At 53.0% G+C, this 23106-nt stretch overlaps 1 protein-coding gene across 1 annotated transcript in view; it reads left to right on the forward strand.

Moving 5' to 3' along the window:
• The window catches only part of Tmtc2 (Transmembrane O-mannosyltransferase targeting cadherins 2), a 168681-nt gene that overhangs the window by 128783 nt on the left and 16792 nt on the right, over nucleotides 1-23106 (forward strand). Inside the window, exon 7 of the mRNA XM_017912123.1 lies at nucleotides 13231-13475. Within this exon, the coding sequence (XP_017767612.1) occupies nucleotides 13231-13475 (245 nt within the window). The remainder of the gene's footprint in view (nucleotides 1-13230; nucleotides 13476-23106) is intronic.

Genomic DNA, 23106 nt, shown 5'->3' on the forward strand with positions numbered 1-23106 from the left:
TCCACTTTCATTATAAATTTAAATTGCGGAAAATTTCTTATTAACGATATTAATTTGTTATTAACAATAAGTATAATAATTTATAAACTTTTTGCAAGTTATAGGGACATTTTAACAAAAGTTCATTATAAATTCAACTAACAACCAGCAATTAATTAATTTTCCACTTTCATTATAAATTTACGTTGTAGATAATTTGTTGTTAACAATGAATCGCATAATTTGTACATTTTTTATCAACTATAACTGCATTCGCATTTCCATGGGAAAACTTTCCGTGATGCATACACGTATATCAAAATAATTTTATTTCCTCTGTATTTTTTACTAAAACGAAGTATTGCACGAAAAGTAAAAATGGTAAAAGGTTTATTCCCATCTTGAAAGTTAGGTGAGAGTTTATTTTATAACAACTTTATATTAAAAAATCATCGATATTTATGTATCGAATAACGAAACCTTTAAATTGTGTTTGAAGCGATGTGGAGAAAATTCTCATAATTTTGCGATTAGTATAAAAAAGCACATGAAAACATATACACGTCATACGTATGAAACATGAGATTTCGTAATACTGCATTGCAACAAAAAATCGTACGTTTTCGGAAAATCTAAAAATTTTCGCAAACAGAGGGTGATACAGCAATTTCGATTACGTATTCGTATTCAACGAAGCAAGCTCTACGAAATTACTAAGCACTTAACGAATATTACATTCCAGGAGGGAAACTTGAAATTTCTTGCACAGTGTTATTTATACCTGGATAATCGATAGACTATCGTGAAAACAAGAACGATATAAGTAAAAAGTAGAAAATATACGACAAATAATAAAAAATATTCATACGCAAAACAAAATGTCTGCTTCGGATACGCGAGATATTACAAATTCCACGACTCTGTCCGCCATTACTCTCGCCCGCGGCAGCGCTTCTTCTAGATCCTAGTCCTCGAGAATCCGCCCTGCTCACGTTGCATCGATATCCAGATTCTTTCCTCGCTGCATCGTGTTTTCGAACACACTCGACGAATTCGGAGAGCCTGTGGAACTCGAGCGAGTTACGACGACTCGCTCCGGCGGCGCGCGAGAGCCTCGAGGATATCACGGCGCCGGAAACTGCGAACGGGAAAGTTTTCAGTCAGACACGGCACGCGCGGAATACCCGATTCGCTCCGGCTGGGAAATTCGCGAGCAACGCGGACGCGTTCGAGGCGAAACGCGTAACGCGCGTTAAATCGGGCCGCGGTGCTTCGTACCTGAACAGATTACGCTGCTCGATCGGGATTCGCGCGGCGTATCGCCGATCCTCGAAGGGCTGCGAAACGTTCCGCGCGCTTTTGCACGGGTATCGAGAGAAGAGCGGCAAACAGTGGAATTTCCAGCGGCACCTTGACTCTCCGTGGGAATCTTCAAACTTGATCGCACCGATGCGTCGCGGCGTATCAGCCCCGCTCGGCACGGCAACTGATACACGCCCGGCAAATATTGATTCGATCAATATTGACGAAGGCAAATGCAAGAAACCGCGATGAATATAAACGCGCGAACGGTGAAGAAACTGGCGTTGGTCGGATGGTCCGTGTGTACCTTCGTTTCATGCCCAAGTAACCAGCCCGCGTCCGTTGTTATCCGTTTCGTCAGCGTCCAATTGCACGCGAGCGTTTGGTCGCTCGATTGCGGGATGAAGACGTACGCTGGCAGCTAGGAGGGTAGGAGGATGGTAAAAGGAATAACGAGACAGAGCGCGACTGGGATAAATCAGTCCGGGAAAAGAGATCGCGCGGGTGTCGAATTACGATTCACCGTTCTATCGGGACTGCGGATCTGGATGAAAAAGAAGAAAGAAAGACGAGGAAGAGGAAGGATGAGGGGGAGGGGGAGAGAGGAAAGGAGAGGAAAGGTAGAGAGAGAGAGTAGAAAATATATCGCCGGTGGAAGTTTCATCGGATGGAGACGAGTAAAGTATTGACCTTTGCCGTGCTCTAACGTAAACGAAAGTAGACCCGCGAGGGTAATGAAACAAGTGGCCCTTTCAGCTACTTTTAATTATAATCCGAGCTTTAAATTGCTCGCGAGAAGTGGAACGACTTTCGATTGTTGCCGGTCTGAGAGAGTGGAACAACCACGACCACGACGACGACGACGAAGGAGACGACGGAGGGGCGGCAGGGCTAACGGCGCGGGGCGAAAGGGTGGCGAGGGAAAAAAGGAACGACGTCGAGAGCCCTTTGTAGTAATTTTCGCGCCTCCTGCGCGGAAAAATTCGAAGCGAAAAAAAAAAAAAAAAAAAAAGAGGAAGAGGAAAAAGAAGGGGGGAAAAAAGAGGAAAAAGAAGAAAGAGTCTTTCTGCCCGGAGGAGCTTTCCGAGCGGAGCGCCACAATTAAACGGTACGGCCGCGTTGAAATCGTTACGTGTACGTGGAGGCTGCTTAACCGTGAAGCGTGCGCCACGTAACCGGCTAATATGGCTCGAGCACTTTCATGGATAATCGCCTCCATCCCTCTCGAGAGGGACAAACGCTTCGAGTGGCCGCCAAGTGTTTGGGGGGTAAAAAGCCGCGACATCGCGCTAATAACGTGCATTATTAATAAAGCTACCGCCGGTCTCGACATCGATCCTCCGGCGCACGAGTGCCGCCACTTTTATCGCCTATACCAGCTCGTATCCGCGTGTCTGGGCGCGTTGTGTGGCTAACGCGCGCTTCAAACGAGAAAACATTGCGATATCGCCTCACCTTTCATCGAACCCCGATCGGTCTGCCTTTAAACGTCGCAGACGCGATAATATCGTAGACGATGTTACTCGCAAATTGCCCCCCTTTTTCTATCAACCGAGGGCCCGAAAACGAAACTCGGATCTCGAGCCCGGAAAAACCAACCATTCCACGTCGAAGCGGCGACGAGCGTTTTAAAGGCTGAGAAAGTTTGCTCGAGGCAGGTGGACCGTGGAGCGACGAGAAGCACGAGGGGGGGGGGGGGGGGAAAAAAGGGGGAAAGTAGGGAAAAAGTCGGTAACACCTGAAGGCCCCGAGTCCCTTTGAACTGCGATGTCTCGCAGCAGGAAACGCCTCGGGCCGAAGACTTACTGCGACAGAAACTTTCCAGACTACCCGTTTGCCTGCGTACGTAAAACGCCTTGCGCGATACACAAGTGACTCAATTAAAGCAACCAACTTCCAACGGGGAAGCTGGAGAACCGACGAACAAACAGACGTGTCGGCGAGCACTCGTGAAGTGTACACCCGCCGCCGTGTCTGCACACAGTCACCGGCTTTCGCCGGTGGAAACGAGAGAGGATCTTTCTGCCGCTCAAGTTGCGCGCGATCTTGCCGAACAACGACAATTAAATTGACGAACTTCGATCCCCCGGGGACAGGGGCACGGGGTGGCAGCGGAATAATACCGCAAGTGCGCGATCGGGTAAAAAGAGAACGCCCTGCCACCACTCGCGGAATTCTTCCGCCCTGTTCGTCGCTCATGCCGGCTACCCTTTAATCGTACGTCGGACAAACGTTAATAGGCGTAACAGGTTTAATCAGTCTCTCTGCAAATTCCATTTCAATTAGAGCAAATGGAATTTGTAGAGAGAATAATTAAACTATGGCGCGCGAACGGATTTTGTAGAGAGAGATACAGGCCGAGGATAGTTTCTGCGCGAAATCAGAGGGTCAGTTGCAAGATTCGCGCAAACAGAAGCACTCTGCTAACTACAGAAACATGGTACCGTGGAACAATAAACAGCATACGTCGTCAAACAGAGTCGACGAAACAATGATTAATGATACACCGCGTACGGGACGATGACGCGTGTGCCGTGTTAGGTTTCGAGGTAAGCCGACAGCGTCCGATTGGAAGGACCGAAAGGAGAAGTTTGAAGCGCGGTGCCGCGTACTCGCACGACGTGTTCGCGAGAACGGAGAGAATACGACTGATAGGTGTTAATTACGAGCTCTCGGGGATCGAGCGGCAGGCAAGAACGGTAATCCATTAGGAGTAATGGCGGCGGCATATGCACGCGAGATACGGCTGGATAAACCGGTCGTTCAGAAATGGTCGGTATCGTTATTAGAAATTAGAATTCCGTTCCTTCCCGTTGCGGAACGCATTAGTCCGCACGCGTGCACGCCGATTACACGGGCACAGACACGGAAACGGAAACCGCTTCTGTCGTGCACGCTCTCGATCCAATTAATCGCCAGCCAAGACTCCCCCGGCCACACTAGACCCGATGTTTACGATCTATCCCGCCATTGCTCCGCTTTTCAGGCCCGTTCGTCCCTCGCGGAATTTCGTTTCCCTTAACCCGGTCAGGTTAAATATTAACTTTGGTGCGTGCACGTGCCGTCGACACTTCTCTCCCCTTCGACGTTCCGCTGCGAAATTACGGTTCGGAAACGTTGCAAAAGTTCGGAGTCACGCGTGCCTCCGTGTGCGCGTATACACGTACGCGCGTACGCTGGAATTTTAAGCGGAACACGGAAGAGAAACGACGAGAGAAACGAGGAGCGAGGGTTAACGACACTCGACGGTGTAACGCAACGTTGTTCGATGTTGGTTCGAACGATCGAGCACGAGCGAGCACGATAAGAACTCGTTCATGCAACTTTGACCAGTGGAGTAACTCGATATATCGGGAGACGCGCGGAAGGCAGCACGGGGCCGTGCGCGGTCGGACTGCGAGTAGCGCAGGTGATCGCCCGGGCAGACCTACCCCGGCCAGTGGAGTAGGTGAACGGAAAATCGTACGCGTGGAACAGCGGGAAACTCGAACGCGACGGCGGTTTCGCTGCTCGTTTCTTTCGTTCTCGATGCAAACGCGGATCAAGTCGTTAACGCCGAGACGCGATCGCGCGACTGTAACGGCGAAATGAAACTGGCGAAAGAATTTATCATTCGTTTAACAGGCCCCTGTTCAGCTGTCCCCCCGTATCAACGAAAAAATACGATCCGGCTTGGCGCGCCGATCGCGCGGCGACAATCGCGCGAAATCTGAGCGTGATTAATTGCGCTCGGGCCCGACAACTTTTTGGCGGTCACGCGCGACGCGCGCAATTTTCCCAACCGCCAACACTCCGTCCGCCCCGTGCTCGCTCTCCTCGAGCATCGATCACCGCTTGAAATTAGATGAATTGCCCCGCAATAACTTAATAGCGTGGCCGATCAAGATCCCCGAGACTTTGCGCACACGTCGGAACAAGTAGTCCTTTCACGTATTTACCGTGCGTCGATGAACTCGCGCGCGAACCGTGAATTCCATTAATCAGCAAAATTAACAGGACTGCCGGAGGACCGTAGCTCGCGGCGGCGAGGGCGAATTTCGTTTGATTAATTACGCTCACGTTGCACTTTGCATTTATCACGAACCCATCCACGCGATATCCGTTAACCCCATCCCGGCGAATTTTCCCCAATGAAATTTCCCCGGTCTCGCGAAACTCCGGCGCGCGACCGGTCGGCCAGTCATCCGGGGTAATCGAAACGGGAAAGACGCGGCGTTTGGTACGCGCCTTGTCCTTCGTAACCAGCCGGGCCAGCATAGAGATTCCCGGTTGGATCGTCGGAAATTAGCCGGATTGCCGTACGAGCACTTAACACGATTGATTCGCCCGAACACGGCAATTCGACCGAAGGACTTCCGCTCCACCTTACCGCAACACCCTCTCCAGCCCCCCTCGCTGGCCTATCTCGCCGCCGCTGCTGCGATCCTTCCTTCGTCCCGATGGAAATCCTCCGAGTAGCCGCGGCGGGGGAATATCCAGGGAGCTGCAACTCGAGATTCGCGAAATTACTTACAAAATTACGCTCGGCTGGTCGGGGCATTCGGACGGACCTGCGGGTTACCGAAACGAAAGACGATGCAGCGGCAATTACTCGCCAACGAATTTCCGTTACACCGACCAACGCCCGTTGTTATCGTTTCTTCTCGGCGGTGCCGCGACATCAAAGGGAACCGAACTAGCCGTCTCGTTTGCCCGAACGAGCGACAAGTTTCCCCGCGACGAGTCGTATCGAACGTCACGCTGCTTCGAAAATGGCCACTCCTCGACGGAGCTTTCCTCGAGAACGGCGCACACACACCCTGGTTCGTCGATTTTTAACCAAACTCCTGACCACGCGTGGTCCTGGCGTTCCTCGGCCACTCCGTCACGGGATTCCCCGCGATAACCCCCAAGGTGAGCGGTGCAAAACGGCGAAAAAGGGCGACGCAAGGCGGAAGGCGCGGAACGGAAGCGGAGGACGAGGCCATAGGTAAACGCGTTTAGGTACACACGCTAAGGTCGGACGCGCACGAACGCGGGCTTAGAAGCGCGCACACACGCGAGTCCCCGTATAAACAGACTAGATACACGGAAACCGTAAACACGCGTATCGACGAGCATTTTCATCCGCGCCGGTCGATAGGCAACCCGTTTGTCCCTCGTGCGCCGCGCGTAACCGGCCACGAGGCGTTTTCGCGCTCGCGACCATTCGCGAATTATTTAAACGAATTAATTTACGACGATCCTCGGCGTGCCCTCGACGGAGTTGTTACTCCTTTATGCCCGCGCGGAATGCCCTAATGGCGCAGGGGGAAACGACGTTCCGTCTAATGGCAAGGGGGGTCGCGATAAAATTCCGCTTCGCGACGCGACGTACCGTGGAGCGCGCGGTTGCCTGGGCTGTGCGCTGCATCGAATTAGCGTGAATTACACGCAATAACTGTGCAAACGGTGCTTTATCGCGGCGGCGAATCAACGGAACGCGTTCCTCGGACCGTTTCAGCCGGCCGCGAATCCTCGGGATCCGCTCGCGACCCGCGTCGCAGAACCGACGCGGCGGCGTAACTACCGCGGGATTTCAATTAAATTCAACCGAATTTGATTTAATATCGCGCGCACGAATTACTTGCTCGCGGTTTCTTGCGGCCTTTCCGGGTCGACCGGCTTAAGCGCCGCATTATGCGACGCGTTACTTATTTATTTATGGAGAGGTACAGACCGCGCGGTAATGCGCGCTCGTCGTTAGAGCGAACACTTATGCAAACGCGACTGTGATCTTGTTTGCGCGAGTGTCGGCTATTTTTACCTCGACGTTAACGTTGCTTCGCGGTTACGTCGCGCGTTGCGATCGGTGACGAACGTTTAACGGGTCCAACTCGCGATTCCACTCGCGGTGCTACCACCGTTAAACGGGAAAAAAATAACGGACGATGATAAATGGTGGGGGGACAGGAGCATAGGCGAGTTTTGATCGGCGATTTTTCTCGTTTTTCCCCTTTTTTGTGTTTTTTTTTTTTCGCGAAAGAATAGGAGAACTCGTCGAACACGGCTCGGATTGCAGGTGCAGGACAAAGAGGGTGCGTGCGTTGGCCCCGCCGGCCGTCCACAAATTGGCGACCGATCGGTCCACTAATTACTCGGCCAGGTCGTGTTTTAAAAGCTCTGACCGTTACGAACGATTTGCGTCGTTAACAGGAGCCAAAAAGAACATCGCGGAGCTACCGTAGAATTTGCTCCATCAATCGTCGCGCTAATCGCACACGGTGACCTCCTAACGAGACGGAAAATGATTCGCAATTGGTACCGGGAGTCTATCGGCGATTTCGATATCGAACCCACGGAACATTGCGCTCTCCCGTTTCGTTCCCTTTGACCGCCACTTAATTGGCCGACCGCCGCGTCTCTGTTCAGGGATATCGAATATACGGAAATAACCGGAGCTAGAAAAATAAACGGGCCACGCGTCTAGATATCGGCTGAAACTCGGAATTTTGTCCGGAAAATTTATCGATCGCGGGAGAGCGAAACAACGCGGGGACCGAGGGGAGTGGAATCACGCGCAGGATCTACGCGAAAGAGGGAACGGTCGGGTTCACCAGGAAATTGCAAGGCACACACAAAACTCGACTGCACGATGGAATCTTAATTCCGTGAGCGGCGGAGTTGAATTCGCTTCTGCCTGCCTCCTCCATCTCTCTTCATCTTTCCCCGACGTTTCTTCCATCCCCCTGATCCCTCTTACTTCGTTCTTCCTTCCCCTTTTCACCCCGTTCACCTACCACCCCGGCGTCCCCCGGACCCCTTCGTCTCCTTTTCACCGAGCCTCGCGCGTCTTATTCTCTCTCTTTCGTAATTAGGAAGCAAACAGGGCGGCGGTCTTGCCAAGTTGGCGGAGTCGGAGATGAAACAGCAGTTTCCGTCTGCCCATTCTTCTTCCACCCCCGCCAACCAGCGTCCCCGGAGTCTGCTATCCTGCACCGCCGCGTTTTCCGTGTCGCTCGACCACCTGACTCGTCGGCGTTCGCCTTCGCAGGATCCTTGGTCCGGCCGCCAAAGTCCAACCACGATATATCTCGGTGCCAAGAGCAGCAGCAGCAGCAGCAGCAGCCCCGTCTCGGCCCGTTTCGCGCCTCGCCTCGTCGTTTCCGCTTTTTCCCTGCTCGGCCGGCTCTACCCTCTTTCTCGCGGCCTCCGCGAATCAACCCCCCGACGAGAAAGTCGTATCGAGCACGAGCGAAGGACGTGCTTTTTGCCGGCCAAGAAACCGACCCCGTCGCGCGGATGTTTTTCCGTCTGCGAACTCGCGAAAAGTCACGGAAACCAGCGTTTTTCGCTCCCGTGAAATATTACTCCCTCCTACCCTTACCCGGCTGCATACATTATCCCATGTACCCCGGCGCTTGTTATTTCTGATATTTTCTCCCGACCCGAACCCGCCCAGGCCCACGACCTCGAACTAGTCGCAAGAAACCCCAAGACTGGACGGAGAAATGGAGACCTTCTCTGGAAGGAGCAAGCGTTACCTTATCCTTCGAGTCCCTCGACACAGACGTCACGGGTAACCGGCGCGCGTTTTCTTGCGTCGCAAACTTTCCACGCGTTCCTGCGCTTCCTTCGGCACGCGTTCCGGCAATTCCGTTCCGCGCGGCGACTCTCGAGTACTCGCGAGGAGTTTATCCAACCGACTCGGTGCTCGTTCGCGAAGTTGAATCTTCGTCGAAGCATCGATAGTCGGGTATCGAACGCAACGGTCGGCGGAATCCGGTCGGTCGGTCGGTCGGTCGGTCGGTCGGACAAATGCGAAATCAGCGTCGGCCGCAGCACCGGGTCTACCGAACTGGAGCGCGATTGCTTGGTGCCGGGCCGAGAAGAAATATTGTTCGAGGCTATCCAATCGCGGTAATTGCCGCGGTACGGTAATGCAATCGGATATACGCGAGCTGGTTCCGCTCGTTTTTGTTCCACGGCGAAAGCTATCGCAGTAAATATCCGGCTCGGGTGGTGTCGTAACGAATTTTACAGGTGGCGATCGACGGTGGCTCGTCGACGCGGAATCACAGCGCGGCCGGCTCGTTTACGAGCTTAATAATCCGTCAGAATTGATCGCGACCAGGTCCGCAACTGCGGGCCTGTTATATTACCCGTTCATTGGCTCCTCTCTCCCTCTCTCTCTCTCTTTTTACGCGAAAAACGTGTGTTTTATTTTATCACCAGCGATAGAGAGAGAGAGAGAGAGGGAGAGAGGGGAGTGGCGCGTAAAATGCGAGCAAGGTGGCGAAATTGATCGTCACGGGGAATCTCTTTTAGCAAGAACGATCAAGCGTAAAGCGAAATAGCGAATCGATCAGCATTCCGCGAAATCCTCTTGGTCGTGATTGCAAATGACGTCTGGTATCGCGTGGCGGGGAGCGCGAATTTGAAATATCCGCGAATGGTTCGACGAAATTCGAGCGCTTTTAATTAATTATCCGCACGTGAATCTCGCCCCTGGCCCCGAGCACCCTGCCCCCCGCCGCCCGGTCGTTCGCCAACGGCTGCCGCTTGAATTTATAAAAGCCATAACGCGATATCGCGGTGAAAAATCGCGACGCACGCTATCGCGAGCGCGATAATCAGCCGCGCCGACGATACACTCTCCCTTCGGATAGACCGCAATGTTCCTAGCACACGGTACGCCGACCTGCGTATTATCCCGGAACAATCTTAATATTTCTTCCGCGAGGAAGCCCGGTGGCACCGGCACTGAAAATATAAAACTCGCCGGGCTGCTATCTCGCGCTGATCCGCCGGGGCAGCCGGGTTTAATTAGCAAAAAGTTTTCGTTAAGAGAAGAGAAACCGGAGCATCGAAATGGCAATTTCCTGGCGGCTGCCTTATACAGCGAACCGACCCCTATGCTTCACATTATTTTGAATAAGGAACGAGACAGCAGTCGGGCAATCCATTTTCCTCGTCGCGGTCCCCGGGGATACTCTATGGAATTAGAGTATCCGAGAGACTCCCTAGCCGAGCGTACGGCCCCGTCGATACAGTCTCGCTCCTCGTACGTGCGCGATATGGCCTGCCGCGTGATAACGGGCTCGTAAAATCGGTCAAGCATCAAAGTTTACGCGTTCGAGGCATACGAACGAGCGAATTGGCAGAAACTCGAGAAGATAATGGTCGTGAAAGCTCGGTTAAGAGGGCGAAGAGTACACCTCGGCCTCGACCCGATCCCTATCGAGCAGAACGGTGTACGGCGAGCCGAGATGTCCGTGGATCATTGGTCGACGTGGTTACCTTGATTTAGCTACTCTCCGTATCGTATGGCATCCTCGAGAAGATTACGCATCGGTGATGACGTCTTGATCGCAATATCTTAAAACGCAGCTTCACCGCACAGCGACCCTTCTGGGGTACACGCATGACGGATTACGCGCGGAATTGCGGTGGGCGTTTCGCGACTAGACCGCGGCGCGAGGGGTGTGGAGGACCGGTGATAGGGTGGAAAAGTTGTCGGCGCGTTGTATCTCGGAAGAACCGATGACACCGGATCGGGTATCGATTACTCGTTAGCGCTTCGGGAAAGTCGCTTCACCGCGCGGTTAGTCAACGACAGATCGGCGCCCGAGGCCTGTCTCGTGGCTCGCGATCAATTAAGGATGATTTATCGATGGATGGAAAACTCGCGGCGTGGCAAGTTTATAATTACAGGTGGTAATCCGACGCGAGTAACGCGGGAGTAATCGTCGAAATAGCGCGGACAGGGCTGGGGGGGCCCCCTCTCGCGAACCGCGCGCGTGTGGTTACGCGAATCGAGTTACCTCGAGACGCCTCGGCGTCGGTGCCGATCTCCCGGTGGGGAAAAACGATCCTGGACTCGATATCGGGAGGGGTGGATTTCGTTAAACCAAACCGGATTTACCGGGGACGCGATAACGACGCCTGGAAAATTTGCCAATCACACGGCTCGTTAATGAAAGTCTTCCCGGACGCCTGTTTATACTGCGCAACTCGAGGCACGAGGGTAAACGTCTTACGTCGGGGCTGTAATATCGCGTAGGATGATATCGGGATTAGCAGCAGCCTCCGCGAGCCGTAGTGTATTACGTTTAGCCGGTTGAACGAGAAACGGCTGGCCCGAGGAAAGTTAAACGCGACGAAATTAGAGGATCGAGCGGCCCGATCTCATGGGAAAGGTCAGGAATTGGAAATCCGTCGTTGGAAATCTCGAAGAAGCAGATTGCCTCGAATTAAGAGGCTCCGCGTTCCCTCTATCGATCCACCGAGATTCATCGCGTCTCCCCGCTACTTTCCAACCCCTTTTCATCCCCTTTCCATCCCGCTCGCCGTTCTCGTTTTTCGCCGCTGCTTTTTCCCTTTTTTTTTTCCCTCCTCTTTTTCTCTTTTTCCTACAGGCGTAAGGGATCACGTTCCACGAGGGTGACAATAAAAGTGGAAATAAACTTTTTAATACGTTTCACTTTGGCCTGGTTGTTCGGTGACGCGGCCTCGCGGGGATTCAACCGCTGCAAGGATGCCTCGCGGTAACTTGAAATTTTTAATTAAAGTCATAGCCGGCCGCGGCTTTTTGTCCGGCTCCTCGAGAGCCCACCCTCTCCGCTTTGCACCCCTGGACGCGGTTGCCCGGCCATTGTGCCGCGGATCGTTTAGCGACTACAACGGCGTGTACTGAATTTATGGCGAAAAAAGGGTAAAGACGGGGCGCAAGAAGAAGAAGAAGAAGAAGAAGAAGAAGAAGAAGGAGGAGGAGAATGAAGAGCGAAAAGGGAAAGACGTCGAAGAATAGGATAAAGAAGAAACCGTTGGGTATTTTCTCCTATCCAGGCGAATCGAAACTTTTCAAAGTCTATAAGAAACGCGGATTCCATCGCTGCAGTCGTTCCCCGGGCGTTCGTGGGATTCCACCTGGAGACGTTTTCGTTTTAATTAAAATCCCCGCGCTGGAAGAAACAAACGGGGGAAATTAGCCCGGGAGCTAAGTTAATCTTCGCCCCTCGAAGCCTCTTCGCGATGTTCCGCCGGCATCAGGCCAGCCGGCGGGTCGGCGTTTCGCACGATATTTAGTAATTAGCCAAAGAAATACGAGTACACGCGACAAAAGACGGGAATTCGTGCGGAGCTAACCCGATTCGCCGTGGAGTCGTGAAACCAGCCCGCCCCGGAAGCCAGGCAATGCCCTTTTAACTAAGAGCGTACAGAGCAAGAAGCGAAGTGCTGGCCGGATGAATGTCTGAATTTACGCTAAAGACTGACCCCGACCCTGCCTCTGTCCGAATTTCTAAAGGAACCCCTCGTCGCGAAAATCTGCTCTACCTACTCTTCCGCTTGCAGGCGAATAGAGCAAAAAGTGGATCTTGTTATGATTGTACCGCGTCGTAGTTTCTTAAATTAAACGTCCCAAGAGACTTTATCGCCCATAATATTTTCACCCCCTCTCTCTCTCTCTCTCTTTCGCTCTACCTTTCGCATACAGACACACACACACACACACACACATACACACACTTGGCAACCTCGTCGTCTACGACGATATTTCGAACAATTAACTCGGGCGAGTAGGAAATTATTCTCCGTTGCAGTGCGTCTTATCTAACCTCAGCTTGGCAACGAGTGGATCGATGAAGGATATCTCGGGATCAATTAAAAGGTAGAACCGAGAAAAACCGGCTATAAAATCAGGCCGTAAACCTCGGAAGCTCCGGGAAGAGCAGAGGATCGAGGCTGGACGGTCGTAAAAGAGGCGCGAAAGAGAAATGGACTGTCTGGCAGGAGCGTAGGAGGACAAATGGAAAAACGCGGCCGGTTCGATTTATATAAATTCATGGCCGATCTCCGGAGAGAAAGCGAGAGAGAAAGAAAGGGCGAAAGAGAGAGAGAGAGAGAGAGAGAGAGTGGAAACGGGAACGTGGCGCACATAGGACGTAGTAATCCAACGGTGCTCATGATCCTTATCGTTTGTCTTTGCAGAGGCTTACGTGAATCTGGGCGCGGCTCTGGCCTCGGTCGGACGCGGAACGGAAGCGGCTGCGGTTTTGCGGGCCGGCGCATCCTTGGACGGTTCCGGCCTCAAGGACAAGAGGGCTCACGAGGCGGCCAGAGTGCAGGCCCTCCTTCAATTAGGCGCCCTCTACGCCGATCAGGGCAGATTACAAAGGGCCCTGTCGGCGTACAGGGAGGCGCTCGACGCGCTCCCGGATCACTATCCACCTCAGGTCAGTTCACCTACCACCTGCTTGTTACTCCATTTACGCGGTGCAACCACTTACCGGCAAGCTGCATCGCATCCATGGATTTCCTTTGACGAATCGTCTTCCCCGTCGAATCGATTCGCCAGAGGAATTTGCATGACGAGCTTCGCCTACGAAATTACGCCGTCTCTCCGCATCTGCTCGGGCCTCCGAATCGTTCGATACCGGTAAGACGATACGAGACGAAACTCTAGATGCGAGCGGAACGGTGCTCGTTTATCACGATCCAAGAGGCTGACACGTTCCGCAATTATCCTCCGTGGCACGCAATCCGGCCCGACAGCCGCGCGGAGGGTGTGTGGGCCAGCTATTGTAAAATTATAATTCGTTTACCATCGATCGGCAGACGGTAGGATGTTTTGATTGTAACATTACCGCGGGCTTCTTCATTAAATCGAATTAGTAGCCGCGCGCGATCGCGCGCCAAGGTATGTTTGCTCGTATGAATTGCAATTTTCGTAATTACCCGTTGCTGGAAAACACGCGAGGATACCCAGGGGTGGCTAATTAAATTCGCCAAGTATCGATCGGCGGCCAAAGTTGGACGGACGTTATGACCGTTTTTCGGACGGGATCCAAGACGTAGTCGCGCGACCAGTGTGTGCTCGCGACGAAAGCAATTAACGTTTTATCGACGCGAGAAATAAACGGGGGAAAAACGCAGCAGCTTCCGTGGACACGGGAAAGCGGCGGCGTGACCGTGTCGACGTTGTTCGCATCACCGAGGGCGAAACGTCGGCCGCGTATGCAACGCGGCCGCAAATATGATTTTCAGTCGCGTCGTAAACCAAAATTAAAAATTTTAAGCTCGCCGTAATCCCGCGCGACCACCCTCTCGCCCTTGCCGGCTTCTCCCGTCCATTTCCCGGCGTATCGCGCCTTCCTTTTTACAACGCTGTGGGGAAAAAAAAAACGCCGTCGCGTTTAACTCTTTCAATTTTCGTTTAATCTCCCGCGAATTTCCGCGCGGAAACCTCGCCGAGAACACTCGCTCCTCGCCGTGCTTCCCACGCTCACCCGCTCCGTCCCGAATCGCGAAAGCGACGGAACGCGTATCGAAGTTTCGATAAAACCGAGTCGGTGGTAGTCGTAAATGCCTGGGAGGACAAGTTCCCAGGTTTTTTCGCTGCGAGTTATTATACCGGGGACAACGTTAACGCGGATACCGGGCAAATTTGCATCGAGTCGCGACGAGGAAGGGCGAGACGTCTCTGGATGAAATAGAAACTTTTAAAGGGATTCGTATCTATGCACGCGAACGCTGTATCGCGGAAAATTCCGCCGCTTCCCGATGATCGATAAGTCCAAGTACATCTCCATAGTTTTGCAATCGTCAAGGAACTCGCGAGGAAGAAGTCCGCTCTGATTTATGTCGCCGTAAATTACAGAATTATTCCGTATCTTAATACCCTTTAGGTCGGCGTTTCTGAGCCACGAACAACCCTTTCGAGGCCCCTCGTACCCGAGGCCAGCACGCGATCAATCCACCAGCGATCCTCGACCTTTGCATCGGTCGCCCCTTCCGTCACGGCTCTTAATCTCCTGATCCAAGGTTATTCCAATCGCGACCAACCATTCCAACCCCTCGATCGGTGTCCCTCGCCGAGGCGTCGTGTCGCGTCGCGTCGCGAATTTCCAAAGTATCGTTCCGAACGAAGACGAGCGAACGCTATTTCTCTCGGAATCGTCCCATTGCCGAAATTACGCGATCGTTCCTCCCTATTCGTCACCCCGGCTGCACACAGCCGAGCGAGCATTCGCTCGAATTTTCCCCAACGACCCAACCCACCCCCGACCCATCGTTCCACCCTATCGAACGCGATCCTCGAGCAGTTGCGCGTTTTTTTCCAAGTGGAAACGCACGTCGAACTTTTTTGGACGGCGACGACGCGACAACAACGAGTCGCGGAACGAGCGACGCTTTGCGCTCGACTTGGGCCGGAGAAGAGAGAAGTTTGCATTTTTACGAGATACTCCACCTCCTTTGCCTGCAGTTTCTCTTGCTCTGTTCCACCCGTCCGTACCAGCCAGGTCACAGTGGCTCCGCGCGTTCTACGTGCTCGCAGCGTGGCCGCGTTTTGTTCGGCGCATCGTCGTGGAATTCCTGCGCGACAATTTATACGAAAAGTATTTTTCGCCCTTTCCGTGGTCTCTCGCCGCAGACTGCACACCGCCAAGGCGCGGCGCGATGCGAGCGTGCACACGCGAGAAATGTCGGCCAGATGCGCGAAGAAAGCGGGATTCGTGCCCGAGCGGCGCGCTTCCGGCGTTGGGAGACCGCGTCGGGGTACCGTGTTCCGTCCATGTGTTTCGGCCTCGTTAGAGCGACGTGCCGGCGACGATTCGTCGTGGAAATTCTCCGAAAAGAATTCTCCGCGTAAATATCCTTCCCTCTCTCGCCCTCGTAAATATCGCTGCCGCGATTCCGGGGATATCTCCTGCTCGTCCACCCCTCCATTTTCACCTACGAAACGCGCGGAATTCGTCTTTGATATCGCGCCCGATTCCGTGCCGGGATTGCGAATGTTTAACAGATTCCCCGTGACCCTGCCACCTCGCAAATTTTTCCATTTCACCGGCTACGTGAAATCTTTCCGCGATTACCCGACCGTCCCCCCGCCCCCGTCTCTCGACGGATTCGCCACGATTCGTGAGAAAAAAGGAAGGAAAAATTTCCACCGATATTTTGCTTATAAACGCGACGCGATGCTGGTAATAAACTCGGTTGTCGTTCAAACGATAATCCGACCAGGTCGACGCGTGTGAAGAGGTATTTCCGAGACTCGCAACGAAATTTTGCACGCGGAAGAAATGGAAAAAAGCAAATGATGGACGAGAGAAAATCGGTATGACGGAATGGAGGATGGACACAGGTGCAAGGGGTGGTTTTCATTAATTCGCGAAGCTTCCCACGCGCGAAAGGGATCGCTCGAAGCGTCGCACTCGGCGTGTCTGCGTGTAATTTTCACGCGGAGTCGAAACGCGATATAATTCGCGCGCGAGCGCCCTATGGTTCGTTGCAAAGCACACCGAAACGGAAACGCGTGTCGCGCACGGGCGAGTTACACACACGCGCGAACGTCGAACCGATCACCGATGAATTTTCATGCAAATGCGGCAAATTTCTGGCTAAACGTTATTAATAATTTATCGCGCCGCGAGCATTCGGAATTTTAAGGAGCGAGCCATCGGGCACGAGGCAACGCCGACCTTTTTATTATTCACCGTGCATTGCTTTTATCATGTGCACGCTACATTACCCGTCATCCATCCCCGTGACCCGTTTGCACCCTTCACGATGTCGTCTCGCAGCCGTGGCCAGGCTTTCGCGCCAGCCGCGATCCACGATCGACGAATCCGTGGATATCGCGTTGGCACGTTTCCACGGGAACTTTTCTCCGCGCCTAGTTGATCCGTCTAATTGATTAAACCCTTCTCACCGACGGGAGAATCCGAAATATTTGATATCGGGGCAAATTGAAATTCCTCCGGCTCGAGCTTTTTGCATTCTCCTGCCGGCAGGGGAACGTCTCTGCGAGCTGGAGCCCAGCGGTTCGACCCCCCCGTCGCTCAACCCGCTCTACCCTCTCGCTCGATCGACGAGCGTTAAGTTCCATTCGCCGTGAGACCCCCCCGCCGTTCACCGAAATTGCGACGAAGAATCTGCGCGGAGGGTGACCCAGAGTCACCGGTGATTCCGAAAGATCGAGAAATCTCGCGCGTACGCGACCTGAAATTCGGGAAATCGCTGGAATTTTCCGGTCACCGGCGACGAATCCTTCCCCCGCTGAAGAACCGTGACGCGTTATAATCGACCCGATCCGTCGTTCTGCCCGAAATTACGGCGAAGAATTTGGGACGAGGAGAGACGCTGGCAGGGACCCGTGATTCGATCGTTCGACGGCACGCGTGCATTTCCAGGCTGGAAATCGCAGGAATTCAGCGACCAAGGGGATCCAAGTTGCACGATGGAAAGAGCTGGACCGTGTGATAACGTCGTCGAGGTTGGGATTCACGGCCGCCCGGGCGGCGAGATACCCTCTCGAATCGTAACTTTAAATTGGCCAGAGCGGAGTGATATCGGTGGCTTATGCGAACAGCATCGCGGTCGACTTTTTCCGATTCTCTTTTGCTCCCTCTTGTCCCGCCCGGCTCGAGTTATTATACCGAGCCACGTCGAGAAAAACTTTCCAACCGAGTTCTAACTAGTTGTAACGTCTACCTTCGCTCGCTAGCGTAATCGTAGCAAACCGAATCAACTTCCCCTCGCGGATCCGTGTACCGGAGTTTCGATAATACGAGAACAATAACACGAGCGAGTTACTACCGAAATCGTTCCATTCTCCACGCACCTCGTTCCCTGGAAATTCGCCGAAAATAATATTTCCCTGATTATTCGACGAGGCAGATAATTCTTAACCCATTTGCATCGTGACTTCTACTTAAGCTGCCGCGCTGAAACGACGTTCAACTGACGACTGGCTCGTATCACCGCGCGTGGTCGGTCTTATGTGCAGCAGACGACATGCAAATTGTTCGCGGAGTTCATTAAAACTGTACTGTGTAAAACGATTGATACGCAATGTTACGTCGCAAACATCGCATTTTACATTTTCTTATGAAAAAGGAAAGAAACAAATATTATTTTATAAATAGAATATTCCATGCTCGGTGATAGTAGACAGTCGCGGCTCGCGGAATATTCCGCGCTCGGTGATAGTAGACAGTCGCGGCTCGCGGAATATTCCGCGCTTGGATGCAAATGGATTAACCGTTTGAGCCCCAGAGGATTTAGAAAACACACTGTCGAAGAATCCCAAACAGCGCGACAGCGCTTTTTCTATTTTACGTCGAGTTATCCCAAGCGGCGCGATAGCGCTTCGTTTATTTTACGTCGATGAATGCCAAGCGACGTGATTGCACTTCGATTTCGACAGTCGACCCACCGTCAGCTGTCGAGAACGCTCGAAATGTGCTGGGTTTTCTCGCCATGAAATCTGAACAGCGCGATCGCGCTGCCTGGGACACAAACGGTTAAACGCTTAGGTATCGCGTTAGGTATAAAAGGGGAGAAGAGACTTCACCCCTATCGCATCGTAATCCATCGTGATCATGTCACTGCGCAACTTTCAGATATCCAGACGCGAGTATCGCGAGACGGAATTTGACTGGAATCGGCTCCGACTCGTGGATAATCAACTATACTTTGGCTGTCAACGTTACGCGAACGTTTTGCTACCCTTTACCGACTACGACGCGACGTGGCCGTAAGTACGGGCCACTCGTTACACGCGTTAACCAGCCGGTGTATCACGTGCTCGTGAGCATTAAATCGGACGTGGCTGGCGTTTCGGAGAAATCGGGAATGATCGCGATCGTCGGAGCCGGTCGTGAAACGCGCGTAACGCGGCCCGACGCGAGCCTAACCGCGGCCAGGATTAACGTTCATCCTTAATAGCGATCGTTGCAGCGCGATTTACCTTCGCCCGCCGCCTCTCTTCCCAACCCCCGAGTCTCCGTCGTCGACGGGGTGGCATCGCCGAGCCCGTTGGCCGGTTGAACGCCGGCTGTTTCATAACTCATTACCGCGATTTAATTTATCACCGCATTCGTTCGCACTTAGCCCGGCAATTAGTCGTTCCTTCTAATTTATCGCTATTTAGTCGACGCAGGATTTATCGTCTTATTTCCACCGGCCGCGGAGGAGTTGGAATTATTACGCGGAACCCAGCGATCGCGGACGCGACGTCGTGGCCCAAGAACGTCGCGAAGGGGGCCAAGGGGAGGGTGAAAAATTTGTAGCGTCGTTGGAGAAACTGTACTGCAAGCAACCCCGCGGTAGCAGCGCGAGAAGCGAATTAATCCGTGGCCTATTAGCCCCGAAGCGGGTGGCTGGATGGCAAAGGGCGCAAACGAGGGGGCGAGGGATGAAAGGTGGACGAAGAAACCGCGGAGGTGGATGCGGACAGGGAGACAAAACGAAACAAACCGAGGCTAGACGAGAGACATCGTTAGAGAATCGACGGAGTGTTTTCAGGGTCGACGGAGCCGGAGGAGAAGAGAGGCCACCCCGGTGAACAAACGTCGACGACAATCACGGATCATGATAATGAGACAATGGAGAGGCAGGCCCTCGCACAGACGCGAACTATCGAGCGCGGTTTCTGGAACGACGGAAAAGAGCCCGGCCCTCGACGAACGCCTGCACCGGCTCCGCTATCTATTATGCGCTCGTGCACTCGTAATTATGCGCCTCGCTTCTCGGGGATCGCAAAGAATTCGCGACCGTACAGACAGCCCGGCCTGCACCGTTCTGTCTGCAGCTCTCGCCAGACTTTCTTTCACTCGGGGGCACGCCCCCTCTGCCCGTCCTCGTGCGCTCTCGCGTCGGATAATAAACGTCCCGAAACGTCCTCCACGACGACGACGACGTCGTTGCGACGTTCAGACCGACGGGACCACCCTCTTCCGCAAACGGAATTATCTCCCGACGAGTTTACGACGCTGCCTCGATGGAACGGTGTTCAATTAGCGAGGCACTGTCGGGGATGAATCCGACCGTAGACTCGCCACCGCAGACATTCTCATCGGCGCGGAATTCTGAAGAGTCTTTGACTAACCATCCCGTCGGTACAAACACGTTCCCTGACCCTGCGTTCGCTGCTCCCGCGTCTGGGCCCCGTTTCGAAGCCGCGTCGACCGACCCTCGAGTACCTTCGTCGTCGTCCCCCCGCGTCGCCCTTCCCGTCCCTGGTTCACCTTTCTTCTGCCCCTTCGTTACGCGGCCGGAAATTGTATCCTTCGCGAGAAAGAATGGAGTGCATCGCGGCATACCTTCCAGTTTGATTCCATCTAGTCGCGATTAATGGAATCAATATTTGCGTAGGAAACTAACTTACCTGGAACGGATGTCAGATTTCCGATTGATTCCGCGATACGACCGTGGAATCGTTGCAAACTTTCTCGATTCCGTTTCCTCCTTGTTCCCGCGATAAGTCATCCAGCAAGATCGTCGTAAAGATGGAACCTCGAGGAGGTAGAAGTCTCCGGTCTCCGTTCGAGCATCATCATCGGTTCTGGAAAAAGAATGAATTTTTTGTTAGTTAAATCGAGACCTCGTTGCTTTCCAGATACCGCGATAGAAATGGGCAAAAATTTCACCCATTTGCACCCCTTTCCGATCGCGTTATCGAGCAAGTTTCTGGAAAATCGTCGGGCAGCGAAGAAGAAATTAATAACCGGAAAGTTTCGGCCCCTTTTTCATTTACCCTCGCGACGTGTATCGATATTCCACGCGGCACGGAACGGTGCGTGACGTGTCTCGATTTCGTTAATCAAGCAACCCTCCGGTCCCACGCACACCCTCCACCCTCTTGATCGCTGGATAAAAACGTGAGCGAGAATCGTTATCGGTGTTCGTCTGTCGTTCGCTTGCTTCCCCCCACGACCACTAGCATTCCTCCACGAGAAATTTGACGTTATTCCATCGGTGGAACTTTGATCAAACTCCGTGAGAAGGGATCGACAAATAATTCCAAGACCGCGATTAATCGCGTTAAGCTCAAGGGGTACTAATCGATCGTCGTTAACTCGCTTACCCTCCGATGATGATTGCTCGTACATGCCCACGGGGATCGGTTCATCCACGGACTGCCATGTCGAAGGTTGACCTATCGAGAATTCCTCCGGCGTGTACTCTCTATCCGAGAGATAATCGAATCCAGGTTCCCCGGTTGAAAATTTCGCGATATTTCGAAATTTCCCGCTCGCCCCGTCGCTATTCAAACATCGATAATACGCGAGAATTCCAAACCCCCTTCGACTGCTCCTTTTGTCCGAAAGAGAAGGGCCGGTCGTTTTATATGTCGTTTTAATAACAGAGGGTCGCTTTGTGCCGCGCTGTTTGAGTGGCTAATTAGGTGCTTGCAACCCTCCGGCCGACACACAATGCGGCTCGAGGTAATTTCGCGACCCCTTCCACTTTCCATCTTCTTTCTGGCCACCCTTCTTCCTCGATCTTCCCGTTCTCCGCGGTGTACGCGCGTACACCCTCCAATCTCCATTCCGTTCATCCCTATGTACCTCATTTCGCCCGACATCGCTGCCCACGGACCCAACTTCGCCCTACCCCTATGAATTCTACCCCGTGTCGTCCCGTTCCGTAATTTCACGAGGAACGCGACCTTTCGCCGTTCTCCCTGCACATCCCCATTACCCCGTAGATTTGTCGAGAGCCCGTCAAATCCCCCTGAAATTCCTTTTTTCTCCCCAGCATACACCGGCGAGGACTTGGACCAGCTCGAGGCCGCGAGATTCGCTTTTCCAGTCGGTCGTCGCGTGATTGGTGACGAGACCGGGAAATATAGGGGGGCACGTAGACGTTGGTTAGAAGGGAAACACGTACGCCTGAGAGGCAAGAATCGAGCAACGATTTTGTTTCTATTTTCCTTTTCCTATTTTCCTTTTCTTGTAACTCCTCTCTCTCTCTCTCTTTCTCTCTCTCTCTCTCTCTCTCGCTCCTTGGCGAGACGATGGGACGCCTTTGAGAGGTCGGCCAGCCCAGGAATGGTAAAATCGAACGTCACGTTCGCCGTGGCCGCGTTTCGAACACTTGGAGGGTTACCCTTGGGAGCAAGACCGCGACGGAGAGTATTCGTAGTCGTGCTATAATAGAGTCGATAATGTTCCATTCCAACCGGCTCCTTTTTTTCCACCTCCCAAGCTTGATGGAGTTCTCCGTTCCCTCGGGGCGTCTCGGCCGGGGTTCACAGCTTTATAAACCGAAAGCAGATCCAGGGATATTGAATGGAGGCGCGAACGGAGAGAAAGAAACACGCCGGTGGAATTTCACGGGACTGCCTGCCTGGTTGATTAAATCGAAGCGGATTAGCGGCCGATAATGCGGCGCGGTCTGGATGAATTTTCTTTTCTCTCCGCTCTTTCTTTTTCCCCTGGCCACGCCTTCGGGTTATTGTCGCCGGCGAGTGCGAAACGATCGGTGATGGTTGCGAACTCGAAAGAGCACTTCGCTCCGGGAACAGCCGATGGAAGTTCGACGATGGAAATAACCGGACTGTTTCAGAAAATTTCGACGCGATTTCAACCGTAAACGATCAGCCGCGGCGAATTTAATGGCTAGACAGACGCAAATGGATGTTCCCCTGCGATCAAACAATCGCGGATTTTCAATCTGTCGAAAGCATCTCGGTGCTTTGCAGGATTTCGCCCGGCGCTTGTGTACTCGCACGCGCGCGTACACGCGAATTTTCATACGTTACACGGGGAATATCGTCATTATCGCTGCGATTTCCACGGTATCGAGAAAGTCTGTTCGAATAACCGATGCAGCGGTGATTAAAACGAGGGGAGACGCGGATCCCGCGGCGAAACGCGTGATCGCGCGTCCTCCGGCTCGCTCGGGGAAACGCGAAACGAGCGTGACGCGGTAGATTCCGTGAAAAATATTCAAACGCACGTTCAAATGCATATTTACGAGCGGTATTATGGATATTTTACACGGAACAAGGGCAACGTCGAATTACCGATTTTCTCCCCGTTCATCGTGCCAAATATCCACTCGATTCTGCGAGCATCG

This window comes from Eufriesea mexicana, unplaced genomic scaffold (genome assembly GCF_001483705.2).
Source record: "Eufriesea mexicana isolate 0111107269 unplaced genomic scaffold, ASM148370v2 scaffold474474858, whole genome shotgun sequence".
Lineage (NCBI taxonomy): Eukaryota > Metazoa > Arthropoda > Insecta > Hymenoptera > Apidae > Eufriesea > Eufriesea mexicana.